We start from the raw sequence: 19995 nt of genomic DNA, 5'->3' as shown, positions 1-19995 counted from the left end.
GAACATATAATACAAATGAATAGTTTTACAGAAGACTTTTCTATTTAATAGCCCTGTTTTCTCCACAACAAGATCAGCACATTTTGCAGATCACACACCGTCACTCAAGATACGTACATCTGGAACTGCCATCATCTTTTGAGTCACAATGTTATCCAAAATGAAGGAAAAGGCCACTTGATCATCATCATCCAGGAGAGGATTAATTGCTTTTTCTAATCGAGCCAGTTTATCTTCCTTCTGCAAAAGAAGTAGAGAAAATCAGTGGCTGACTATAAACTAACAACGAACTATCAAGACACTCTGTCCCAGAGAGACTCCCATGCACCTTTTTATGAAAACACTTGTAACTAATGGGGGGTAACAGTCAAGATATAAGCCTATAGATAAGATAAAGTAACTAGAATAAGAAACACACATCTGTGGTTTTTTTTTTTTTTTTTTCCAGAAAGGCTCCCATGGGAGCTGTTCAAAATGGTAAAAATTCAAATATCTTCTGGGGTAGGAGGAAGAACTCCCTTAATTTTCTACTAAGCTCCCTAAACCCCTGTGTTTTGCCTACACACATCCTCTATTCTCAAAGTCTTCAACCACCCCTGATCATCTCTCCCCCTCCATTCTGACCACAACACATCCACAGAACTTGCCTCTTTTAGCTTTTCATCACACAGATCGAGCATGGACTGGGATATCTGTGTCAGTGAGTGCTTTGGCCCTGCAAACACACACAGCAAGTGCAGCTTGATTAAAAAGGGCCTATGTCACAATATGATTTATCATTGATAATATTTCCAGCACAGTTAGGAGTATATACTCAACTATATTCTCAATACACACAGTTATTCAAGTTCAGCATGTATTTTTTATGAGAAAAAGTTATTTGTACTAAATAATATTTTGGGCATACATTCTGGTGAAGTTTGGAAACCTTTGGAAAGCAGCTGTGCCAGCTGAGACTGGCCTCCAGGCCCTCCACCTTTGTCAAATATTCACAGTATAAATCATGAAATTTCTGTTTCCTTCACAAAGTCCAGTCAGTGAAACAGAACTGCTAAGGAAGGCAAGATGGACATTTAAGGAATATTCAAAAACTCACAGCTTTAAATAATTTCAGGATTCCTCAGACATAGAAACAAACATTTGCAACAGAACTATGAAAAAATTGATCTTATTTATTAGGATAAATCAGGGATTTAACTGTCAAAATAATAAAGGAAGCAGCAAAGACACAAACCCAGTGCTGTCAGTGTCACCCTCAATGCTGCACATTGACAGACAGACTCAGTGCAGCTGGGAGGTTTTTTTCTCAAATTAGTATTTTGGACAAAAACCTTTCTATCAGCAGTCAGAATAAAGCTGACCACCAATGAATCAGCACTTTTCCCCAGCAGATACATGCTCTACCACAGAATCTATGCTTTTATTTTAAACCAGCTTTCTTTCATTTTTTTAAAAGTAGTTTCCTGACCTTCCCAAATGGGGAAAACGTTTATTGCGACTAAGAATCAAAATATGCAAAATCATGACAGCAAACTCTACTCAAAGCTGCATGCTCCAAGGCACTGGCTTCAATGGGTGTGAATTATTCCTAACTGCATTGAAAGATTCATTCAATAAAGCATAATAACACAATCTACTGAAAACAGTATTTTACTTAGCTATGAAGGAGGTAGACAGGACTTGAAACATGCAGAAGCCTTCAGTCATTGAGTCACCCCAAGACACAGACCCATAATTGAACTTCCATTACCACGTCACAGTCATCATTTAGTTGTTGCTACATGCTGGAATTCACTTCTTTCTTATTTATTGATTACTTCATTAACATGAATATAATCTTTCAGGTATATCTGGAAAAATACATGTTCACTATTGCCATCTGGAAGCGAATTTGTTCTACTTTTGTGTTGCTTTTGTTGGCTCTACAAGTTGCTCAGCTCATCCATGCACTGTGTATTAGCAGGCACAGGATTTCCCTGTGCTCTTACCGTTGTATGTGGCACTGTTCTTCACAATGAGCTCCAGGTGTTCCCTGAACTCCTCCCGGGATGGGTACTGCCTCTTCCGGACGTTTTCACGCAGGGTCTGTAAATCCATGGGCCGGGTAATGATCTTATAATAATCTTTGACAACTTTGGGATTTACAGGCGTGTGAAAGGGGTATGTCTGAGGAGGAAAAGTAACAAATGGTTATTAGCACAGTACTAGCACAGCTAATCTCAGTTTAACCTCCACAGTTAAACAGGCACTAAGGTATAAAACCTTTACACAAACAGTTCCTTAACTGCACCAGGGAAAACAGAATAAGCTCAACCCCATGATGGCAAACACTTTCTTCCACACAATATTCTCTAGTATCATTCTAAGAAGGAAAATCTCACAGAGAATTCTAAGATGGTATTTTCGATTGCAGCACAAAAGTCAAGAAACTGAACTTTAAAATTCTCATTTCAACTCAAATCTGCCATTTAATCTTTTGATTTTGCAAGTTTCTGGCAAAGTCTGGTCAGAAAAGAGTGAAGGACAGATCTTCTCCAGTGCCACACATATAAAAGCATTAGACACTGCTACATTTCATTCATCTTGTGCTGGTTTTGTTGGAAAAAAAAAAAATTAAAATCACATATGAGCTTTGAACATGTATCCATACAAAACTAGCCACATTCTGGTGTCTACAACACATACCCTACTTCAACCATATTTCTTGAGATGTAGGATTTGGGTATCATAGCTTAAACTTACATTGGGAAGATCCCTGATGTCATTGATGATGCCCTCCAAGATGGATGAGAGCGTCACCATGGGATCTGTTCTCCGCCGGTGGATGGATTTATGGGGACGCTGAAAAAATGAGAGACAGAGAAATGAAGGCAGTTCCAAGATGCAAAACATTTACTCACAGAAATCCTAGACAATTTAGCTTATTAATTTTCTGGGCAGTCCTGAGGAGGTTGCACAGGAGCAGTTAAGGGCTTGGCCAGTTGGTACAAACAGAAGTGGAGGTGCTGCAATCAGCTCAGTAACACTTCACTCACATTGAGATAATCACAGTGCACCGTTGTCCCTACACGACGCTTCTTCTTGGGAGGAAGCTGCTGCTTAGGAAACTTCAGGACCAGGGATTTCCTGCGAACCTCATCAGCACTAGACACAAACAAAAGAGCACAATACTTCCTCCAGCCCTCAGGTGAATCAAGACCGTTTGTCCCCCAGTACTGGCTTTGGTTCCATCTGCCGTAATACCAAATGCTCATCTGAAATACTGCATTAACAGTTTATATAAAGCCCTGTCACTTTATTCCTGTGACTACTACACACATCAGTATTCTGCATTAAGCTCTACACTGTTTATCCTTATAATCCCCACCAGTACCTCTGCTTTTTCCCTTACCTCTCAATCAGTTGTTTACCCAGGACAATTTTTGTTCCTTCAACTTTGATGAGTTCTTCGTTGTCATTGTGAATGACTGTTTTTTCCAGCTCTTCCTCCTGCTCCTCTGTCATCGCAACAGGATTAGAAGGTGGGGCATTTGTTTGATAGTAAAGAGGACAGAACTTATTAGTCCTCATGTGCCCGATTGCACCACATGCTCCACATTTTAACTGCAAAAATAGAAGGTGATGGATCAGAATTCAAATATGGGCTCCTAGTTTTGAGGTAAAGCATCATTAAAGTCCCCCAGGAAGATCTTTAGTACATCACTAGAACAGAAAATTTCTCCAGTAGCCCGAACCCGTATGGATATCCTTACTTTCAAGTCTGGACGCTCTTTCATTTTCTTGGGCTTCTTTTCTGGAGGGCCCTTGAGTTTCTCTTTCTCTTGGTTCCGCTTTAGCCGCCGTAATTGCTCCTGGATCCTGCGCCGCTCCTTCCGCATCTCCTCACGGTGCTGCTCATCAAACAGAGCAAACTTCCGTCTGCGTGGGAGAAAAGAAATACAGACATTTACCAGCCTAGCTCGTGATTTCCCAGGTACTCTTCTGACAGCTCAATCACTGCTTGAAGTTTGTGACACCCTCCAAATGGACAGCCATTAAATCTCTCTCTCTCCACAATTACTGTGCTGGGCTTCTACGCTCAATTCTACATTCCTTCATGCTGTCAGTGGAATGAAATAGGCCTGTAGGCAAAGTCAAGAGGCAGAAGAAGGAGACCACGAAGGCCTTACATGAACTCCTCATCCTTGGTGGTCCGTATGCGGCAGTAGGCGTCGATGACAGCGGCTTTCCGCACCGTCTCACACCTCACGTACTCCTTCCCGTCCTCGTCCCTGAACGTGCGGTAGATCTTCAGGCGCCGGCCCGTGGCAGAGGAATTCAGGCTAGTCACAGAGGCAGTGTCATCATCCTTGTGAGAGTTTGCTGAGGCTGCTGAAGCTGTTGTCACAAGAAAATGCTTTATTTGCTTCTAGTTTTTTTCCACACTGTAGAAATAACACTGTTTAAATACAGCAGATAATTTTGGCTTAAAAGCTTCCAAGACACACATGCAGGAAAACCTAACAGAAGTCTTTCCCTTGCTTGTTCGTGCTCTTTTATCATGACACGAAATCCAGCTGAAACAGTTACCTAATTACCCACGTGGATTATAATGCCAGAAGGAACAGCTACAGTCAACAAGGACCCACACGTGCAACCTGCAATGCAATTGCATCTGGCCCTGCAGATGGATTAGTTACAGTGCTTTTCATCATAGGTATGGTTATCTGGCAGAAACTGAGGGTCAAGAATTATCCAGTTTTCCAAGGAGTGCTCCAAACAGTGTGCCAAGTGAGCACAGAATCTTTCCAGCACCATTCATAATTCAGGCTGAGAGGTTTTGTACAAAGTAACACTGGATATCTTTTCATGAGGTAATAATCATCAAAAATCTTCCACATTTGCCTTCTAAATTATTCCAGTAACTATTTATTAGTTACTGGAATTAGATTTATTCCCAATTTGAGAATAGATGGCAAGAATAACATTGACTCGGATGCAGAGCTCAGCTTTGCTCACACACATTCAACAACAGTGGTCATGAAGTTCATTCACAGGCCAAATGTTTTACCAGCCAGTCAGGGACATGTTCAAGTTCTCTGCTGGAACGCACTTAAAACAAGCACATCTCCATGAGATCCAAATCTGGCAGCTGCCCAATTTACCTCCAAACCCGCTGCCACAGCACACAGTGTAACAGACACTGCTATCAGCCTGCAGACTGTGCCTGCTTCACACAGAGCTCTGTGTACACAGAAGATCCAACTACACAACCGTAAGATGGCTGCGGGAACTATGTGTGAACACATCTTGAGAAGAATACTGAAAAAACAGCTCCCCACTCAAAATAAAAATGAAAAAAAAAAAAGAAACTTCAGTAGGAAGCAGCAGTGACTATCTAAAGAAATACCAGAGTAAGTTTATAGTTCAAAATAAACAAAAGATATGAGCCAAAGAATACACTTCACATGCACTTTCAGCCACTAAGTGCTCAAGAGAAGGAAGAACCCCCAGAGAGGGAAAAGCCCCAGACAAGCATGTTTATACATGTTCCCTGTGAGGAATCTGCACTCTTGAGAGGCCACATCAGCACACTTTGCAGCCTGACATAAAGTCCTGCATCCCTTCCCAGGCATAATTCTGGTAGTTGTAGTTACTTACAGAGCCCCTTTTTGTCTCTCCTGTCCTTTTTGCCCCTGTCTTTGTCATTGTCTTCTCCCAGGAGCATCCTTTGCAATTCCTTCCGTTCCTGCTCTTCTCTTTCCCGAGAGAGCTGAGAACTAGTTTTCTTGTTCTGTAACATATTCTCAATATTCTTTCCCATCTCTTCAAAGTCACTGTCTTCAGCTGAACTGCTATCTGTGTCTGTTGACAGGATCTCAGTGGATTCCAAAACTCTGAAATAGGAGGCATCCTGAAGTCAGTGAATGTTGCCCTCCCAAATTAAAAAAAAAAAAAACAACAGTCTGTTACCTTCCCAGAAATACAAAGGTAAAATGATGCAAAGATTGGAGAATTAATTATACAAATCACTACTACAACAGGCATAATATATTCCCTTCTCAACCCTCCTTCTAACCCCTACTAAAAGGTAACTGCTTCAAGACAATCTTCTAAATAGCTGATCTCTTCTTCACTAACAATACCTTATTCCCTCACCACTCTCAAGTCTCAGGCCAGAACAAGGAATAATGCATAAGTTCTTCTGGCAGTTCTAAGATCAGGACATAGGATTGCTACCTGCTACCCAAGAGAGAGATGGCAAATTGCTCATAACAAAACAGAACAGAAAAATGAAAGGAAAAAAGGTGGTGAACTCCTGATGTGTGGAACTGCAGAACATCTCATGTTGTGACTCTGCAACACATTCTACCTTTCCAAAAGGTCTGTGACAGCAAGACACTTAACCTGAGGATTTCTATTAACAGCCAAAGGCCTCTTTCTTAGTGCTGTATTTCACAAGCCCAGCAAGTTGAATGAACACCTACACCACCACATATCAGTGAGCCCCAGGCATGCACAGAGCTGGACTTTTGAGGTGGGGACAGGGTGGGGTCCAAGGCTGTGAACATCAGATAAGAACGCACTTATTTTGTAAGTCGAAGATGCGCTGACACTCTTCTTTGTATCTCTCCTGATGTTCTGCCACAGAGAACCGAGAGCCACGGGCAAATTTGCTCATAGGCCCTTCCCCTGAGCGTGCCTGCTCTGTGGACATCGTGCGGACCACATCAATCACCTCCCACCGGGACAGCTTCTTTATCTGCAAAGAGGAAGAAGAGGAGCGGTTTTAGAGACACATAGCTGAGGTACCTGGCAGTGGATCTCAGTTCCTCTCCACATGAAGTCAAAGTAGAAATGTGTAAGTCCATCAGCTGCTGAAGCCACTAGTGAAGCGTGCAGCCCGCCCTGGGCTCACACTCACCTCCTCCTCAGGCACTCCAAATTTCCGCAGAAGCTGTTTGGCATTTTTGAGGGAAAGTCGGCGCAGATCCGCGTCTGTGCCAGTCACTGTCTTCTTCACTGGCTGAGGCTCTTTATCGTCCTGTTCAGAGGAAGATTCAGCCTATTAATGTCAAAGGAGTCTCTCCTAGGCTCATCTGATATTTCCTCTTCCTAAGGTCCCTTATTTAGTCCACTTCTCCCACATGACTTCCCAGCTATTGCTCCTTGGGAGCTATACCTTCTGCTGAGTTGGTTTGTTTGGAATCTTGACATAAGAAAATCCTTCCCCACAACCAGTGGGATCTGCGACACCGGTCACTTCTAGGAGGCACTTGCCCTTCATAGCAGCAATGAAGGCTCGTGTGGTGTTCCAGGGAGCCGTGCGCACCTGCCAGCGAGAAAATAAACAATCATAACCCCCTTACAGTCCAAGCTTTTATTCTGCAATTCTTCCAGTCATACTGAGACCTTTTCAACTGACACAATGAGGGTGAATTCCTCTTCTTGATCCTTCAGCTGCCCTGATAACACTTCAATGAATAACTGAAGTGCTAAGGAACTCACAAAAAGGCATTTAAGGTAAAAAAAGCTTAGCCCTGAAAGGACCTGCAAGAATAATCACCAAAGACAGGCATGAGCTGCCAGCAGAAGTTCCCAGGAAAGTTGTGTGAACACTGGAAACACTGAATTGGACTTTAAATATGTCCTTTAAATATAAGGACCTCATTTTTCTCCTGCCATTCAAATTTATATACTGGTGTACACACTCATGCATCGCTCTGATGATACCTCATCATCAATCTTCATTTGGAAATCTTCTTCATTTTCCTCTTCTGGAGCAAAGAAGGATTTCTCCCCGTAACCTGCATCCTGCAGAAAAATGTTAGGGTAAAAATGAGAAGCTGAAGTCTTAAAAAGGTTACTGGAGACAGAACTACAAGTGTCTCTGTGGAGACTTGCCATGCTGAACAAGCAAACTTCCACAGAGAGCTGTCTGCAAGATTCACAGTGACCAACAGCAGCAGATGTCAAACTGCCCATATTTTGACAAACGCAATACCTAACAGTGCACTCAACTTCAAAAAAAAAAAATATCTCTGTCTCTTACAGCCACCTGCTGGTTACTTTCTGCTGTAGAGCTCCAGGTATAAAAATAAGCCCTTTCTTGTACCTTCCCTTTGGTGCTTTTGAGCACAGTTAATTCAATTTTCAGATAATAGAAGGTAAGAATACAGTGTTTCTTCCTTTAAAACTTAACTCCCTTTTATGCAGCAGCAAACTTAGCAGGTGACACAACAGTTAGGGACCTAACTTGCCTACTTTATAGCAGAATTAGCTTCAGGCAGAAGGTGTTCCCTAGGCTCACCCCTCATAGGATGCCAGTAATTTGCCTTGGATTTACCAGGATTTACCTTGAGCCGTTGCTCTGCTGCAATCATGCTGTAATAGGCACAGCACTGCTCTGGGGACACCATGGCCCTGATCTCCTCCTCTGTTGGCAACCTGAAATCCGGCTTTAAAACCCACCAGTTGGAGTCCATCCCTGAAAAATGCACAGGTCAAACACTGAGTAGTTTCCCGCACGTGCTGGATGCCATCACAGTCCCAGCTTTCATGTGCATGTATTTGCTTGCTAAACACAACATAGCTACACACAGAGGGAAGGGAATGTGTTTTTGTGTTGAGCCTTTAATGAGTAAATCCCAAAGGGTTATTAAAAATAACTGCCCAAAGGGTTATTAAAAATGTCTAAACTGCAGTCGCTTCTCACCATCAAGCACAACTGTGCCAAAGGAAAGTGCACGTTCTTAAAAATTGGAACAAACAGAACCCCTGCCAGATGACATTTCAGTTCTACAAGCTTTCAGGAATGGTTTATCAGGAGACGTTCCCTTCTTCTGCTGTGTTTGGAGCTCCAAGAGCAGCAAAGGATGGCTGACCACCAAACAAACCCCGTGGGTACCTGTGCGTTTGAAATCAGCACAGAGCTTCAGCCGCTTGCGGATGCTGCTCTCGGAGTGCGAGGGAAAAGCCTTCTTGATGTCCTCCATGCGGATCCTCCGCGGACGGTCCCTGCTCTTCCAGAAGAGGCGATAGATAAAAACCTACAAAACAAGACCCGTTCGTCCAAAGAAACAGTGAACCAACTTGCACAGACACTACAGCCAGCGTTTCTGGTGACTGCTTCAGACTTACTACATAAAAAACATTGTTTCTCATAAATTTACTCAGTAGATTTTTCCAAGCCATGTGTCTGCTTCAGGTTCAGCTGTTTTTGAGAATGAGATGTGGAAGATTTGTCTTGGAAGTTTGTTTTAGCACATTAGAAATGTTCGAGCTTTGTCACAGAAATTCTGTGAACAGCATGTTTTCTTCTGCTCTGCAAATACCTCTGGAGTTATAATTTTGAGTTAAACTGACAGTAAATTACTATAAATTTTCTCCAAAATATGAACTTGAGGATAATTACTGAATGCTCATGGAACTGTCCCAAAGCTTAACCATCACAAGATCTAGAGAATTAAGAAATACCTATGAGGCAACTCTAATTCTGTGCTGTTTGATAGCACAGTGATAAGTTTCCTTAACTGACTCTTAGTAGAACCCATCTGAGTGACATTTTACACAGCACAACCACTTCAAAACTCTAACTTCTTCAGTTTTGCACATCTATATATAATCTCCTAACCTTTTAGTCTGGTAATAAAAAGCCTTTATCATTTACTCATCAGATAGGTTGCCATTAAAACAGAAGAGAGATTTTATAAGTCTTTGGTTAAATGAAAACCAGAATGGTCTCTCTGGTTAACATCCAACCTTTGCAGTGCTCTCACCTCACAAGAAAACAAACAAATGAAAAAAGGGAGTCACAGCAGGACCATGAGATTCACAAATCTCATTGTCTATCCACCTGAGGCCCAAGCCTATGCCATGGGCTTGCTCCGAAGACCCCCCCAGATCCCCAGAAAACCTCTTATCACATACCTGCAGGAAGTCTCTGATATGTGTGTTAGCTCGCTTAGAGTTGGGACCAGGTACTTCATAGAGTGGGCACTCCTGCCCGACTACAAAAATATCCACCAATTCTCGAATGTAGTAACCTTGTCTTGTCCGGATGATCAGGAAATCTGTTTCAGGCATCTTATGTAAATAGATGGGGGCCCGGAAAAGATTGTTTTCAAATGCCTGTTAAGAGAAACAAATTGAAGTTCAAAAGTCAAGTTTTGATCAAATCTTCTGTGATACAATCTACAAAAAAAGATCTTAAAAAACCCCAATACCCCAAGGTTGATTGCAATGGTACACCATCATTTATATCACAGCATACTTAGATGTGCAGGGAGCAGTCAAGGATGAAGAACAAAAGCTTAAGGAACACTAGAACAAATGCAGAGATTGAAGGGCTCTTTGGATATTTGGAAGTACTTCAGGACCTTTAAGGAGGTACTTTCAAAAAAAAAAAAAAAAAAAAAAAAAAAAAAAAAAAAAAAAAAAGACAGAAAGAACACATCTGCAAAAGAACACAATAACCACAGAAACCAGCCCAACACACAATTAGCACTGTAAGCTCTGTGATACATCTCTAATATGAACCTTCACCGTACCTTTTTCCTGTGGTACAGAATGGAAGAATTATTGCTGCAACACAAGCAGCAAGCATTAACTGAAATCCATTTATATTTACCTTTATGGATTACTAGCCAGGTGGTCCTTCTAACATTCTTAATTCCTCTCTCCATCTCAAATGTATGTATTTTAACAACACAGAGAGGCTCATAAAAGCAGAAGTCTGTACACCTAACTAGTAAATGGCATCCTAGAAGTGCAATTCTCAGAAGGTACATATAAAATCCTGGACTGTGAGAAATCCATGCTTTCTATCCCCTCCAACACTTATTTATTGAGTTCTCCAGCATTCAAGTAGCTTTGGTTTTCCCCTCAGTCCTCTAACACTATTTCTAATACTAAGCAAAACAGCAAAGATTCACTTCCTGCAACTCTTGTAACTCCTACAACAACTTTAAAAAGCATACAACATAGATTAAAAAAAAAAAAAAAAGAAAGCTAAGGACTGAATTACTAATAGCAATTACTATCACTAGTAAGCAAAGAGACATAAAGTGGAACTGAAAAGGAAGCTGGTTTTTTTTGGAAGCTGAGCATTATTTATGATTGAATAAATAGGGCTTGGAAAAGGTACTCTGCCTATTACGTCACATCCAACTTATAGGTCTTTTAAATGTTAAAACCTCATTTCTCACCTGCAGTAACTGGCCTGGATGCAGAGAACCCAGGAAGGGAGAAGTGTGACAATAAACAGTCTCTCCATATTTACAGTCTGGAGCTCCTGGATCTTTGCCAGGTTTCTGGAAGGTGCAACGGAGGTGCTGTTAGCTCTCAGTGAGAGGCAAGAGAAATCACTATCCAACAGCAGAACCTGCATACTCACCCTCTTGTAGTAATTTTTAATCTTTGTTGCCATGCCAACCTGCATCATCAGAGGGGCGCTCTCCTCACTGTACTCAGCAAGGATGAGATCTCCATCCTTGCCAGTGAGGTCCTGCGGTGTGCGCATGAAGAACATCTCCCCCCCGCCAGAGGCCTGGCGCTCCTGCTCCCTCATCTGCGCCAGGGACAGGGACAGCGTCAGGAGAACAGCTCACCCAGCAGCCCACAGGCAGACAGGAACATCTCTACCTTGGCTTTCTTCTTGATGTGCTTCAGCAGAGGCTGCACAGCGTGGGGCCCGGGCTGGGACAAGGCACCAAAGGAATATTTCTTCAGGGGAGGCCGATGGAATTGTCGGAGCTTCATGGGACCCATGTGGGTGGGAAAAAACGGCTGGCGGAGCTCCACTGCTGGGATGGAGTGCTGGCACAGAACACAAGCTGTGTTAAGAGGGACATGCACCACCTCAAAAGTCAGACCATCCTCCTATCCACTAAACCTTAAGCAAGAGAGCCCAGGGATACTTTTAGGTCTCCTAGTAGAAACGCAAGTGCATTGAAATTCACTTGTCATCATAAATGTTGCCTTTTGACAGAAAAGTGCTTACTTCCATATAAAGAGCTCTCCTTTGCGTACAGAGATGACTCCAACTTTACTATTTCAAATGGTACCCAATGATGGGATCTTTTTACTAACTAGGAATTACATGTAAAGCCATCATCTCCTCACCTAGGGCTAGTGAGCAGTAATTCATATTCATCAGTAATTAAATTAACTTTATAATATTCAGACTAAGACACACAGGAGCAGCACAAGTACAAACTGCACCTCCTTCTCCCCTCCCACTACTGGTTTACAAAGAATACTACATAATAAGACACCAAACAAAAGCATGGCAAGTAGCACACAGGAAGATCAAGCAACTAAACCTCAGTTTGATGGGGCAATCAATAAAAATTAGTTCAAACTCCTAATTTTAATTGAACATTAAAAATATCTCTCATGAACACTCAACTGACCTGCTGTAATCTAAATTCTGTTTTTCTAAAAATCTTCAGTCCTATCCTCACAGCTAGAAATCTCCTACCAAGACACTCAAGCTCTCTCACTCACATTAAGACTATTGTGACTACCTGGATGATGTTGCCTCCAAAGGTTCCTCGAAGTCCCTGCTGTTTGGGGTAGTAAAACTCATCGTTGGAGAGGTTCCAGGGATCCTTCACCTCTGGCTGAGACATGTTCTATTTCAATTTTAAACACAGAGAGAGAGGTGCTGTCAAAAAAACCCAACAAACCTCACTCCTTCCTCACCACTCCTAACCCTGGAGATGATGCTAAAGCTTATGCTGACCTGCTGTGGTTCTTCCTTGATGACACCTGTTTTTCCCAACAGGATCCGACTCTTCTTTAGAGAAGATTCTTTCTTGTTCTCCTTGGATGGAGAGTTCAAAGTCATCTCTTCCTTTTCATCAGGAATTTCTAAAAGCACAAGTTTACATTCCTACCTTTCCTCTTCAAACCAACATGCATGCAAGTCAGATTAAGACAGTCACTCCTAAAACACATCAAGAGCCAGATTAATCACATTGAATTTAACTTTCAAGGTACTAATTTTTGCTTTCTTGTCATTGCATTTAACTTGGAAGTTGAATATGTACACCACACCAATAAAGGTTATTAGCATTGCCACCTCCTGCTTAGGCCTTCGACTTGCAAATTAACTTCAAAAGCCAGAACAAAGGAAGGCCATAAGTATTGCCCCAGTCCATTTCTTTCCATTACAGTGTAATTATGAACCCTTGCTTTCATTTCCCCTTGTCTCTTCCTCCTCAAGTCAAATTTCTGGACGCCATAAACACACCTAGAATTATGTTTTCATCATTTGGATCGAGTGTTAAGACAGGGGGATCCAAGTAGGTTTCCATTGCCTGATCATCCCAGATGATATTGTCTTCCCAACGGCCATACACCAACTCTTCATTATCAATTGGGAAAATGGAGTACCAGGGTTTGTCTTCATCCAGGGAAACTGCAACAATCATAAAGCAGAACCCTTGAGAACTTTAGACACAGAAAACTATTTCAGCCTTGGCAGAAAACTATTTCAGATCTCATCCCCACATCGTACTCCCTCCACCTTCCCCATCTTTCAGGCTTCCTGAGGCAGAAACTCTAAAAGGCAAAAGAAAATTGATCTTGAAAGCAAAGAGGAAGCAGAGCCCCAAGCCTGAGCTTTACCAGTGTGTGGAAAATGGATTTGTAAGGCATTCTTAAAACTTGATAGAAAGTTCACACAGTCTTGTACATCTGATGGAATGGCACTGAGTTTTACATCCCTCGTATTTCACCATTCATCGAGACTGATAATGGAATAAAACCTTTTAAAACTCCTCTCAGTTACCCAGTCTCTGTAAAAACTAGGAAAACCAACACCAACGCTCAAAGATTTTGCTCTATTGAAACACAGCCTCCAAAATGTTTTAGAGCAAACAAGCAGCCCTTCTGCCACAGAAAGGGCACATGCACCTATTCATGGGCCATTACCTTGCTGTTCAGGGGCCTTTTCCTTGCACTTTGCTATGCCCAGGACTCCTGCCACATTGGGTTTCTGTGCTAGAGGGATTGGTGAATTGAGCAAAGAGCCACTGCGGTTCAAACCTACAGAAAAGGAAAACAAAAGCAAAGTCAGCTTGAGTGGGAGGGTCAGGGGGCACTGTAGTGCCTTAAACCAGGCCTGGGGGGTTGCATGGAGAGTGAATTTCAGCCCTACTTGCTCACATCCCAAAGAGTGACACGTGTCATTAGAACTGGGAAAGCTTAAAAAAAACATGCTTCACACAGAGCTGACTGCTGGAGTCTGCAGTCTCTTCAAAAAATCTCCAGTTCACCCACCCAACGCCTCAGTGTCTTGCACTCACAGCTGACCACTAAAGAATTGACACTGGTACCCAATAAAGATCTGACATCCCCATTAGTCTTTCCTTGTAGAAGCAGGATAAGATACGACAAACACAAGACAAACATTCATTCTACGTGAACTATTTCAATTTAAAATGCATCCATGTCTAAAAGAAGTCTGAGGTTTGTAAGAATTGTTACTTCCTATCTAGAAAAAACAGAATACAATTTTTAGTTGAGGAGAAACTTCTGAAGGCTTTTACATAATTCTTCCAAATAAAAACAAAAGTAAACAAAATTCCACTAGCCTATAAAAAGAGGAAATCCTAAGGGCAGCTTTTCTTGATATTAATGTAGATGGATCCAGCATCTGGTATTCCACATGGAAAGGAAAAAGACAGAGCTGGGATCGGGGCTTTTTTAACAGAAGTGACCTACTCTGTTTTTGGAAAGGAACTGACTCTCAGAATTCTCAGTGGAGCTGTGATTTTGCCAAAAAAGCATTCCCTAACAGAGGGAATTACGTTCTACATTTGAGGCACGCAACCGTACATGTGTAATTTTACTAAGTGCTGCAGTTGAGCATGTAACGAGTCAGCTCACTACAGCAAGTAAAGCTGGTGTCAGAGCCCTGATCACCTTGTTGGGCATTGTATGCAGTGGCATTTCTGGTCATGCTGGATGGCAGCCAGCCCGCCAAGCTCGCACGCTGCGTCTTGGTCCCTTTGTGCTTGACATCCTCCCCATTCCAGATGACATCGTCCTCCCACTGGAGCTGTGTCACCATGAGGAAGTGCTCATCAGCTAGCAGATCATCCTTCTTCATAGATTCCGCATCCTGGAAGGGAGTAATAGTTACTGGAAGACATGACTTAGAAGACATCCTTCCAAAGCAACGGAGGAAAATCCAGAGTCCCATTTTGCACAGTGCACAACAATCCACCAGCCCATCACCAGATTCTCATCGTGCAGCAATCCCCGCATCCATCCCCACACTCTGCCCCATGGTTCCCCTCTCACCCCCTCCTCTGTGTGTCCTTTAGCCTCTTCCTCGCTCTTCTCCTTCAGCTTGAAGCCATAATCGAAGCCACTGCCGTCTTCGGGGATGCCCAGCATGTCGTACCAGAGCTGGGCGGGGCCGTAGCGCCACTCGGCCACCTTGGGCTTGGTGTCTGTCACCTTGTCTGTGTCACCCGTCGACTGGGAAAATTTCGACTCCACAGGCGCCATCATGGTAATCTGAAGCACAGCAAAAGAGGGAATGGTTACACTGGTGGTTTATCTAAGTGCCAGTAAGAGGTCTCTTCCTTCCAAGTCTCCCAGCTTACTCTCATAGAAGAAAAGCACTTCTAAGAAGTTCTTTTCCATACTTACTAGCTGCCTCAAGAATGTTCTGCAATTAGACTTCCAAGAACACAGAGATTTCTTCTTGATACAAAGAGGGTAAGCTCTCCTATTGATCCTGTACCACGGATGCGGCCTTCTCAGTGAGAAGCAATCACCTGAAGTCACTGACTAGTATTTGGAGAAGAGCTGCTGCCCAGCTGGAATGCAAGCCAACTCTGTTCTCCACTTTTCTTTTGAAGGAAAAACACCTTCCGCTAAAAGTCGCTGTCCAATCCAATTCCACTACTACCCCCGGCACTAGCTGGTGACCCTCTCTAAGTCTCAGATATCCCACCTCATCATCTGAAAGGCACTGCTCAGGAGGGGGAGGAGCTGCAAACTCATACTCCCAAGGAGATTTTCCTTCCACTCCACTCTCAACCACAACTTCACCCTCCTGTATCTGCACTTCCTGTGCCAGCTCCCGATGCTTCTTCTTGCGCTTCCTCCGGGCGCTTCGCCAGACCGACGGAACGTTCTTCCCAGGGCCAAAGAGACGCAGGAAGCGCAGCACCTGGAACGCGACAAAGCAAGAGGATCAAATTAAAACAGACACTGTGGAATGCCTGCCCTCGCCTGAAGAACAGTAATGCAAGAGAGCACTCTGAAATTCAGAAGCTCGGCGTGTGGTACAACCCCAGTTCCCAATGCAATCAACAACCTCTTGGTTATACTCGAAAAAAAAAGTTTCTGATCCTTCTGTTTGATGGACCCCTCCTTTTCAAAAGGATATAGTCTTAATTTCAGACACAGAGAAAGTCAGAGGGAAGAAAGACTGCCTTTACATATTGGACATGTGGTTAGACAGCACCTGGAAGGAATTGATTTTTATTCTGAACAATCCACAATCTTCAGAAAGACACATGGAGGTTGAAGAAGAGTTGATAAAAATTATAAGCAAAAGAGACAAGCTAAAAGAGAGTTATATAGAGATTTCTTAAGGAAACAGATAAATAATATGGCCCAGAAATAATACACTTATTTTTATTTCCATTATAATGTAGTTCCCCTACACTGCACACCTCCAAAACCTGCACCCCTGGTGATGATACATTTTCTCTCCTGTTCTGTCTATGGGTATGATTGCTGGTTTTTAAACACATTTCTTTTCTTTGAAAGAGGTAAAACATTATTTCTAAATTAACTGACATATTTAGGAAACAGGAGTTAGAACCAAAGATTTTGCAGATATACCCTAATAATGTTCTCTGTTAATCTGTTACACTGATCCCCAAAGGAAATGTTTATATGACCACTCTGTCCACCTCTGCCTATACCCATGTAAACCTTCTTTCCAAAACTCACACAGACTGTTCACAAACCCTTTATCCAGTTTCAATGACCTGCCATGAAGAGGAAAGGTCTCACACATAGTTAAGCTGCTAATAGGTTAGAGGAACACAAAAGTCTGCTTCTGCACGTGCTATTTTAGGGGGTTTCATCCAAAAATACAATGCTATGTTAACATGCACACCAACCCATCCTCATAGCAAAATCTACAGGGCTTTAGGCTTTGTCAGCTCTGTTGCTCATGAATTAATCTTGGAAAGTGCTCATCATTAATTGCTTGCACTGATTTCTGCGCCCACTGGGCACACCTAGCACTGAGCCAGTTTCTGATACTTCGTGCTGAGCATCAAAGAAATGAACACACCAGCTGATACACAGGAAACACCAAGTTTGCAAAAGCCTAGAAAGCATTGAGAAGGGAAACTTCTGTGCTAGAGCCTCACCTAGATTACCAACAGACAGTGTTCAGCTATAGCATTAAAACATGACATTTAATTATGCAAATTATACAGCTCCTCACACAAACTCTCTGAGGCACACATAAAACCAAGTTATCTTTGTCTACGACTATCTGTTTTACAACTATAAGCCCATTTTCCTTGTCCTTCTCCTCCTACCTATCCTTTCTTCTTGACAGCTTTAAAACTTCCAGAATAATTACTGAGATATATATATAAGTTGCATTTTCTACTTGGGAGCATTCAGAAAAGAATTGTAATGAATTTGCTTTGTGCAAAACCCAACCATTCCTTGAACTAACTTGCTTTGAGGTTGTTTCTAATTTATGCTCAGAGCAGTTTCAAGAGAGAATTAAGTAAAGATACAGATCACAAATTGTTACAGGAAAAGCACACCAAGTTCAGGACAGCATAAAAGGAGGAGCAAGTATTTACCAGAAAAGCCAGGAAGCAGATAGATTAACACTGGTTTTTAATCATCTGGCAAAAGAATCAAATCAACAGGCCTTTGCTATGGTCAGCAAAACATTCACACCCTGACTTACAGGATGCTTTTTAAGAGATTCCTGCACATGGCAGGAAAACTATTAGATAAAATCAATCTGGAAATAGCAGCAAACAGAAACTAAAGAAAGTATTGAGTGAGCAAGAACACCCATGTGATAACTGAGTGCATAGCCCTAAACACTGTGCAATGGATATTTAGAGGGCTTACAGGACACACACATCTCTTCCACGTGTCTCTCACAATACCTTGCCTGGTCGAAATTCTGGGAAGAGCTCTGTAACACTTGGCAACTGTTTGGTAGCATCTCGCTGCATGATTCCTGCAAGAGGAAGTGTGAGTTTGCCTTCCTTGGATTCTGCCTGCCTGGCTTCTTGAGGTCCCATCTCTGACTCAGAATCAGAGCTGCTGCTGAAATCCACCTTGTCGGAGGCAGCAGAGGAAGGAGCAATGATGGAGGGCAAAATGATACCGTCTCCATCTTCAGATACTACAATAGAACAAGCACCTCATAAACAAACAGGTCTCCTCCCTCTCCCCTAGCATAACCCCATAGTGCCACATTTACTGTTTATATGAAGTTATGCAAAAATTAAGCCTGTGCAGGCGTTCTAAGTACCATTCTGGTTTAACCTTTCATTTTATCCTAAGCGTTCCAGGTGAATTCCCCAGCCACAACTGAGAGGATGAGACAAAAAAACAGTTTCATTGTCAATACGGGTATTTCAACAGTCACTGGAAATACAACACTTCACCCTAGGCTCCAGCCAACCCTGCAACACCACAAACACTCACCTTCAGCTGCAGCCTGCAGACCGAGTTCTGGTGCCGCGTGGTGCCGCAGAACTGCTCCACAGGGGCGTTTGCTTCCTTCAGACATTCACATTGCCAGAGAGAAGAAGAAAGTCCTCACTCACCAGTGGCAACTGCCTCCTTTTCATCTTCTTTTTTTCCAGGTACTGGGGGTGGTGGTGGTGGCGGCATCAGCTTGGAATCAATGTCTTCACAGTCAGCATCGTAATCATCCTCATCTTCATCTGACCAGGCAGGAGACAACACCAGGTGTTAAGCAGGTAATAAAAGAAAACCAGGCAGCCCTTCCATTTATTCTGTTTCAAACCTGATGGCCTAGACACCATTCTCATCTTGTAACTAGATGAAAACTCTTAGCAGTAGTTCAGCTTCCCGCACAAACTCATTTGCAAGATGTAATTTTAAAAAATACTAGGAAGGAAGGACAAAGAGAAACTGACAGAAAGATGACTGAAGCACTTAAAATCCAGGTGTATGTATATATTCTGCTATGACCTCCTTTTAGTCACAATTTGCTTATGCGTTTATATATTCTGCTATCACATCCTTTTATTCACTCTTTGTAGAACAAATAAAGAAAATGTGGGTTAAAAAGTCCAAATCACCTTCATATCTCACTAACCACAGAAAGTCACCAGAAAGATTAAGTGTAAGACACCTTTAAAGGATATGCCAAGATGTAGCATTTACACCAGCAGCTACTGAAATGGAAAAGCTGCTTGTTTTTGAAAGCATATTCTAGGCCAGATTACAGACAGAGATACCTGGGACTAACAAAAGAACCAAGGTGCCTTCTGCAGGGTCTTTAAAAAAAAAAAATCAAGAGTAAAACAGGAGAAAGATACTAAGATTGAAGTGACTCCAATGAGGAACAGATTCCTTAAAAGAGGAAGACAGCAAGCAGTGGCTTCATCCAGCAAAGACAGTTTCACAAAAGCTGATACTGGGCCCTTGAAGCAAGGAGTTAAAAAGCACAATGCCCCAGGCAGCTCCTACAGGCAGAGCTGCAGTGCTGATCCCCCTTACCCGGCCTTCGAGCTGGCTGCAGGCTGCCCATCGCCTGCTTGTAGCGACGGCTCTCATCCTCCGCCACTTCAGTGATGTCTGAGTAATCAACAGCATCCTCTGTGCTCTTAACCCAGCCTAGGAGAAACACAAAACTTTATCCCGATTTGTGTCAGTTACATCAGACTTCATTAGGTACCTACGAATCCTTTGCTATGCTTCCTTTATTTAAAAAAACAAAACTATCTGATTAGCATCTCCCACCAG

At 42.6% G+C, this 19995-nt stretch overlaps 1 protein-coding gene across 9 annotated transcripts in view; it reads right to left on the bottom strand.

Annotated features, from left to right (window-relative positions):
• TAF1 (TATA-box binding protein associated factor 1) overlaps positions 1–19995 on the bottom strand; it is a 29430-nt gene that overhangs the window by 8500 nt on the left and 935 nt on the right. For 4 of the 9 annotated variants that reach the window (XM_053990236.1, XM_053990241.1, XM_053990235.1 and 1 more), the window contains 29 exons: positions 19750–19866; positions 18828–18947; positions 18159–18400; positions 15953–16171; positions 15292–15510; positions 14911–15109; positions 13918–14031; positions 13235–13402; positions 12725–12852; positions 12507–12614; positions 11623–11796; positions 11375–11548; positions 11187–11291; positions 9910–10110; positions 8888–9029; positions 8337–8467; positions 7714–7794; positions 7163–7312; positions 6905–7024; positions 6567–6742; positions 5641–5876; positions 4170–4377; positions 3753–3918; positions 3392–3603; positions 3036–3144; positions 2743–2841; positions 1989–2166; positions 648–715; positions 118–240 (listed from right to left, as the gene is read on the bottom strand). In XM_053990236.1, coding sequence (XP_053846211.1) covers positions 118–240; positions 648–715; positions 1989–2166; positions 2743–2841; positions 3036–3144; positions 3392–3603; positions 3753–3918; positions 4170–4377; positions 5641–5876; positions 6567–6742; positions 6905–7024; positions 7163–7312; positions 7714–7794; positions 8337–8467; positions 8888–9029; positions 9910–10110; positions 11187–11291; positions 11375–11548; positions 11623–11796; positions 12507–12614; positions 12725–12852; positions 13235–13402; positions 13918–14031; positions 14911–15109; positions 15292–15510; positions 15953–16171; positions 18159–18400; positions 18828–18947; positions 19750–19866 — 4487 coding nt within the window. Of the gene's footprint in view, positions 1–117; positions 241–647; positions 716–1988; positions 2167–2742; positions 2842–3035; positions 3145–3391; positions 3604–3752; positions 3919–4169; positions 4378–5640; positions 5877–6566; positions 6743–6904; positions 7025–7162; positions 7313–7713; positions 7795–8336; positions 8468–8887; positions 9030–9909; positions 10111–11186; positions 11292–11374; positions 11549–11622; positions 11797–12506; positions 12615–12724; positions 12853–13234; positions 13403–13917; positions 14032–14910; positions 15110–15291; positions 15511–15952; positions 16172–18158; positions 18401–18705; positions 18948–19749; positions 19867–19995 lie in introns of those variants that run through there. The other 5 variants (XM_053990239.1, XM_053990240.1, XM_053990238.1 and 2 more) reach the window with 3 other exon arrangements.

This window comes from Vidua macroura, chromosome 14 (genome assembly GCF_024509145.1).
Source record: "Vidua macroura isolate BioBank_ID:100142 chromosome 14, ASM2450914v1, whole genome shotgun sequence".
In the NCBI taxonomy this organism is placed as follows: Eukaryota; Metazoa; Chordata; class Aves; order Passeriformes; family Viduidae; genus Vidua; species Vidua macroura.
The sequence above is the reverse complement of the archived record's forward strand: the minus strand, read 5'-3'. Positions and strand labels throughout refer to the sequence as shown.